Below are 7,690 nucleotides of genomic sequence, written 5' to 3' on the forward strand. Positions count from 1 at the left end.
CACACTGCAGTATATACTTGCTATTCCCCGGAAAAAAACGGCCTGCAAGAAAGTGGCGCACGCGAAGAGGCAATCTGTTGTGCAAATGCTGTTGCGTCTCCTTGCACGCAGGAGAGTGTTACAAAAAGAAAAACTGTCGTTGAAACATCCACATATTTGTAAATAGCACCACAGTTGCACACATTTGTAAATAGTTTGCCAAATTGTTGTCAAATTGTTACACTGTTGAATGTAAATAAACGTATTTTGCTATCAAAAAACACTTTTTCATTCTTGGTGGTAGTGTTTTATAGAAGTAAAGCACTATTTAGGTGTTTGTGGCATCATTCATGGACAAAAAGAAGTGTAAAATTCACTAGAATGCATGAAATAATATCGTTTCACTAAAAGCTTGATTTCTCCATATTTTGGTCCAAAACAGGCGAAATTGGGTCAAACTAACCATTTTCTATTGTTGATTACTAAAGAACGGAATAAGGTAGTACGTGTGTTTCCATAGTCCAAACAGAACATTTTCTGTGGACCTTGAAAGATCAGTCAAAATGCTTAAATCGGCTGGCACTGGCGGCATCCCTTTTCTGAAAACGTCTGGCAGTCAAAGAGTTAATTAATTTCTTAAACATGAACTATCCTGTGTACACACCCTCCTTTGACAAAGATACATTCCGATCTTTTCAAACACGTATGGTATATCAAAGGGAGGACACACCAAGACTCCGTAGCTCATAAATAAGGAATACCAGACTATAGCTCTCCGCAAAAGACGTCGTAAATAATACAAGCCTTTAAATCAGGCGATTGTGAGGTAAACGAGAGAGAGCTTCAGGTCACTGCAATTAAAATGAGCACATACAGATACAATTTGAGACACTGGTATGTGAGGACTTTGGGGTCATGAAAAAATAGAGGAAACCACATTAATCTAATTCAGGATACGAATTACACAAAATTTTCAAATATCTACCTTCTCAACGAGTAAAACAAACGTTTTATAATCAAAAGCAACAAAAAATGACAATACTCCTAGATTTAAGCAAACCGAAAATTATTCTCAAAATGCGAATCAACCCCACCTCCTCTACAGCTTAGTGGGGCTTGTAAAAACACAGCAAAATACATTACAAAGAGTAACATCTGTGGGATTCATAAATCAGTGCTGTGAGAAAAATCAAAAATTAACCAGCAAACTCGCTGTTATTCGTTAAATTCCCATTGTACCAATTCAGAAACTGATTCTCCCAAGAAAATAGGCAAAAATTTAGTAGGCTAAACCCAATAATAAAATAGAGTAATTAAGATTGAAATACATTTTCCCAATCATCCCATTTCAAATTCACATGTTGTTTTCAATTTCCTGAAATACTTTGCTATAGATCACATTTCCCCATCCGACCCATTAAAAATGCCTCGCATACAACCAGCGTACCATATCAATGACCGAGGTGTGCATCCCAGTCGGACCACAAGCTTTGAGTAGTCAATGTTCAGTCCTGGCCAGCAGATGGCAGTGCGGCGGAAATGTCAGGCAATGTTCAAAACAGGCATTGAGATGTTCACTGGAGTCAAAACAGCCGTAGGGGAGATGTCTCTGTAATGAGGCTTGCACACAGTCACTGGGCATTGTGGAATTTGAGCACCATGTTCGTCGGTCACAGGGGAATGACTTTGCTGCGGCGTGAAGCTCTTTGACCTCTGCCACGTCCACCCAGATGCTGGAGGTTGCTGTCTGTAATCGTGGACCCGATGACACATTTCAGCCCTCCCAGGCGCTCACCTGACCAATGAATGCACCCGCCTGATCCAATGCACTTCAAACGACAGACTGAGGAAGATGGGATCATAGCAAGATAGTTCACTTCCTGCTTTCTCAAAAATGTTTCAACTATACCATAGCTTGTTTTTTGGGAATGCCCTTCAAAATAGCTACTAGAAATACTTGCAAATACAACGTATCAGCAGCTGGGGCGCATCCCGTTCGCAGATTGTCATCAAACCCCCATCTGCTTTGGAACTTAAGCATCAGTTTCTGAAATGACACACTCAGAGAAAAAAACAAATATTAAAAATCATTATTTTCTCGACTTCAAAAACATTTATAACTTCTCATTCAACTATCTTAAATCTAGCCACAGCTGTACAGATGTAGGTATAATTATGTTAACTCAATACAGCTCAATACAAAATGCTATTATTTTTCATTATTCTTGATGCATTTGCCTAGAAAGGAGAAAGTTAACAAGTTTATTTTCTGTATCAAAAGTAGTATAGTGTAAAAGACTGTCTATTCAATCACTAAAAAAAATCTAATCTAATATTCTTCTACAAGAACTCAGCAACATCCTTCAAATACTGTTATTTATTGTTATTTTTTATCATTCTTCTCTTACCTAGAAAAGAGAAAAACTTCCATCACGAGGACACATTATACTCTAAACTCCCATCTCACACACACACAGCCCCCCCTTTTTTTCTTCTGTTTTTTAGAGACAGGGGGGGAGCGGAAAAAGAAAAAATCTTAGCATTATCACATCGCAAAACCTATTTTACCACATTCCCATTCGAAAAACAAACGCCATTATCACACCAGTCTTAACTACCCAAAAACAACACCAAACATACAGTTAAATATATCGAAGAAAAACAAACAAAATATCAATACGCACATTTCTCACTCACAATCACAACCCACCAGGGTAGCCCCCACCTTTGGTAGCTAGGTCACACACGATTACTCAACAAGTCTCCCAATTTCTCAAACTTTTACAGGCACATACGCACACACTCTTTATTCATTTAAAAATAATAAACGGGTTTGTTCTGTCAATTCGTCGTCTGCAAATCTTTTGTACAGTGATTCAGTAAACGGGTTAATAGCTTCAAACAAATCACCCGTGAGCGGCTCAGCATATGCCTGCGGAGCCGTTATATTTGCATCAAAATCAGCCACTGTATCATCACCAGCTTCCATCAAAGCCCCCGAGCGATTTTAACGGAACAGCCCAAAGCCAACATTCTAGCATTTCTCATCATTCGATCCACTTTTTTACAATTTCGTCTGACTCTTCTACCATTCAAAGAAAATACAAAAGTCCCTCGTACCATTTTGTCCAGCGACAGCCGTTCATTCAAACAATTAGTAGTTTTTTTTCCCATTTTTCGTCGACGTTTTTCGGCATGGCTTCGACTGCAACCTCGGAACATTCTTAACTTGTGCATCCAAGAATAAGTTCCGACTATGAACCAGAAGCACTTGTAGGTCAAACCATTCGGTGTCGTGGTCAAAACCGCTCTCCATTATTTATTTCAATTATTCACCACTTCAGTTAATATTCTATTCAAGTCGTATTAATATTTATCAATGCAGTGACGTCTCACTTGTAGTATGATAGTTCAATTTATTCGACAACGTCAACAATTTCACAAGAACAACACAGACACCCACAAAAACTTACACACATAACAGACATTGAACATACATAAATAACGAATCACGTGATCTCTCGATCGAACAAACAGCGGTACAAATCCAATCCCCGTTGCCATCAACCTGTCCGTACTCAATACTGCACAATTTTAGCAGGGCGCGCTTGTTTAAAATAACTCATCACGTGCTAGCGAATGCACGCAGAGGTAAAATTAATCACTCAGCATCATCCTGATCCAAAAGAACTGCCGAAACAGGCGTACTACTATAACCCCTAGAATTCCTAGTGGAAGAAAAAATCTCCACGTCACTCCGTAGCCCTTCAAAATTTATAAAATAACTGTTATAGTCTAGCGATTCCCTCGTAACGGAACGGAATAAAACAAAATAAAAAACGCTACTTCAACCTGTGATCAAAAATGCTTTTTCAGCCGCGCATAACCTTCCCGGGCCAGCACTTCCGTCACCTAGTGCTCCACCCCACGTACGTGTACAGTTCAATGTCGTAGTAAAAATGCCAAATCAAGGACTCCGCGTCCCTCAGTTAATTGAACGACATCAAACTACAACTTGTTCACACAGACCTCATGTAAAAATTTAGACAATTTAGAAGACGAAAACCAGTTGCAGCGGTCCCAAACAGACAGAACTTCCCTACGTGGATAAAAGTCTCCACTTACCGTAATTAATTATTTAGGCGCCTAGAAGTTCCGCCCGTCCGTGAACGCCGCAGCTCGCAATCATCTAGAACGTTCGGGGTCACCATTTGTTAGAAATCATTTCTTTGATTTCCTGCGTGTTCAAATAAAACTCAAAGTTGAGATCTCGTGAAGAAGTTTTCTTGCAAGCTTTTATTATTCAGAAATTTCCGAGCCACTTTGGATCCTTGCTCAATCAGCAGTGACCGCAAAGTGTGCCTCTCGCTCTCTGCACACTTATACAAAAACAGTGTTTAGAAAGAATACTCCCCCCCTGTCATCTTGTCCTGTCAGCAGAGTTAAATACACAACTTAGAATTCCTATCTCAGTCCACTCCAGATATGGGTAAACAATTGGTCCCCGGCACCTCATTGCACCAGGAAATTTATGGACAGACCTCTGCTTGCACTTTCAAACATCCCATCATTTAGATAACTCAGAAACCTTACTAGACATTTATTTCCCAGAAAGGAGATCAAAAGACTATAGATTGACTAACATATGAATTAACTGTTGTCTTATTATTACACAGCTCTAACTAATATAAAAAACGATTAAAATATAAATTGAAACAGAAAAACAATGTTAATAATCTAACAGTAGAGAGGGAGGTTGCCTAATATTTAACAGAAGGTCATTCCAAAATCCAATGTTCTTTCACCACGCGAAAATAGTTATTATCCAAATACCTGATTATTCAATAGAATTTTCCATAGGATATTTGAATACCAAAGTATTCGATAGCTGCAGTACTAGAGGGGACTTCAACCCGCAGTGCTACACTGTACTTATACATAATATAAATGGATAATGAAAGAGATGACCTGACACTTGGGGAGTACTGGCCATCGGGAATTTCATGAGTTTCCCAAATGCCCAGTCCATCCACGGCGACAAACAACGACGCTCAAAATAAGATGGGTGCGTTACAACCTCCAAGTGTCAATATCAACATGCCATGCAATTCACATTGGTTTTTTCCCCTGAATTTCCAAAACAGAAGGATATAATTGAAAATGCATGTTAATATCACTTTCCTGATTAAAAAACAAACAAACATGAGTTTATGAGTGGAAAAATGGGCCATCCTGGCAGGAAGATCCCTTTTTTAAGTAGTCATTTTAAGGTTAATAACTTTAAGTACAACACACCGATCTTGTTTGGTTCATCATGCAGTAAAGTTCCGGTCATTTTACAATGCGTATCCATATTTAACTTAACAAAATAAAAGCATTCAAGTTGTGCCGTATTTAACCTAACAAAATAAAAGCATTAAAGTTGTGCAAAAGAGTCATTGTTACACAATTTAGCAGTAATAAATTAAATAACAATGCATATATTTGTGAGGACTGGGGTCAAGGATTATTTTTTTACCATTTTACAAATGTGCAGAATTTTAGTTACTCCATTTTAAAAATTAGTTAGCTCTTAATATGAAAAGAAAAATGCACTGAGCTGTAAACATTGTCTTAAAAACGCCATTAGTGACGGAAAAAATGACCAACACCCGTTGTTTTTATAGTACAGTACACACTTTCCATTTTAAAACAATTGTATGAATTGTTAAGAACTTACTGTATCAGTAACTAAAAAAATGCAACCATGTTTCTATTAGGTTAACATTTATTCCCACTTATGTTAACAAGAGTATGAAAAATTTGAAACAAAATATTTGATGGTACATTTTATTGTAACCATATTTCTATTAGGTTAACATTTCTTCCCATATTTAAGTTAACAAGAGTATGGAAAATTAGGGGAAAAAATTATTCATTTCATTGTAAATTTAGATATAAATTAAGATATAAAACGTGTGATTAATTTGTGATTAATCGTGAGTTAATTATTGAAGTCATGCAATTAATTACAATAAAAAAAAATTGCGACTGACACCTCATATATATATATATATATATATATATATATATATATATATATACTATGTAAGCATAGTGAAACTGCTCTCATCCCCAATTTTCCGATGGCTGTGAATGCATCAATCCCAGAAGTTGACTCCTGCAACAACTACACTGCCACCTTACTGTTGATGTCCTCCCTACAGCCGCCATACTTTGCTGTGATCAGCTTAGTAGGCTTCCTGGGAAACAGCTTTGTGATTGCTGTCTTCTGCCTGCAGAATAAGAACTGCACTGCAGCAGATGTTTACCTTGGTAACATAGCCAATGCTGATCTGGTCATGATGACCTGCCTCCCTTTTTGGGCTTTCACTATTGCTCGTGGATATCAGTGGGACTTTGGAGAAGTTCTCTGTAAGTTTGTCAATGTTGCCATCTACATGAATTACATCTGCAGTATACTGTTCCTTACACTGGTCAGCTTGAACCGCTACCTTGCTCTGGTGAAACCAATGAGCCCCAGTCGTCTGAGGAGAACTTCATGGGCTATGAGCATTTGCCTGGCGACCTGGATGCTAGGATTCCTTATTTCAATGCCCGTGCTTCTCTTTCATGAAGTGAAATATGTAGAGTATGCCGGTGTAGATGCATGTATCCAAATCTACCCATAACTGGCCTGGAGGGTGCAGCACAATATTTTCATAAATGTTTTTGGCTTTCTAATTCCTGTTATTGTGCTAAATTACTGCACATGTCACATTGTTGCTGGTTTGAGTAAAGTCATGTCAGAGGTCTCCCTGGAAACAGGACAGAGAAAAAAGCCACCCGCTTGGTTCTGGCCGTGATGGCTGTCTTTCTTTTCTGTTGAATCCCACATCAGGTGATGCGCCTTCTGGACACTCTAGAATGCTTCCAAATAACTTCTGGTTGCGTTTGGGGCTATGTTCTTGACCTTGGCATTCAGCTGTCTACTTGTTTGGCATACAGTAACAGTGCTGTTAACCCCTTCCTTTTTGCCATTGTGGGAAAGTATTTCAGTAGAAGGGCAAAAGACGTGTTTGTGAAAACACTGAACCATTGGTCGAAAGATGTATCTTATGTGACAACTAGCTTTCCCTCAGTAAAACTCAATGAAACATGTACAAGTAAAACAGTTGAGATATTGACTGAAACAAAACAAACAGCACCGTTTGTGAGTGACGATGATAGACTGGATCTGGAATGAGCTCATCATAGGAACAGCACAGACTTGAAAATTTGGAAACAAAGTTAAGCCCTTTTCACACTACATTTAGCAGGGTGCAGAGCACCATCGTCCCACCCATTCATTGTGTATGTAGTGAGGGGTGGGGACCACGAAATGGAGCATTGCTGGGCAGCACGGCGCGGCTGACTTCTTCCACGACAGCAAGGTGCCTCCGAAATGGAAAATGTCCTACTCAAGAGCGGCGGCGGTGTGACGTCAGACAACCTCTTCCAAAGACGGTGAACTAGTATTGTGACTTTGTGTTTTTTTGGTGTACTTAAAGCATAACTCAACATTTAATCAACTTTTTTTGCTGATAAACTGTATTAACTGGCATTATTTTTACATTTGAGTTGATGTTTGTTGAAAGCTTGAATTTGGGGCAAAACCCGTGTGTTTGGTGCCACCTTAAGGTTAAACACTGATATAAATACAATTTAGCTGTTTGTCCTCTCATTACACGAG

The 7,690-nt window shown here is 38.7% G+C and overlaps 1 protein-coding gene across 1 annotated transcript; it reads left to right on the forward strand.

Annotated features, from left to right (window-relative positions):
* Nucleotides 1-6,104: 6,104 nt before the first annotated feature.
* LOC147158222 (B2 bradykinin receptor) lies at nt 6,105-7,204 on the forward strand. The gene is given in 2 exon segments (XM_086061719.1): nt 6,105-6,774; nt 6,777-7,204. Coding segments are annotated over 2 exon segments (1,098 nt in total).
* Nucleotides 7,205-7,690: the final 486 nt, after the last annotated feature.

Source organism: Leptonotus elevatus, chromosome 18 (assembly GCF_054856555.1).
Source record: "Leptonotus elevatus isolate MCC_2025b chromosome 18, RoL_Lele_1.0, whole genome shotgun sequence".
Lineage (NCBI taxonomy): Eukaryota > Metazoa > Chordata > Actinopteri > Syngnathiformes > Syngnathidae > Leptonotus > Leptonotus elevatus.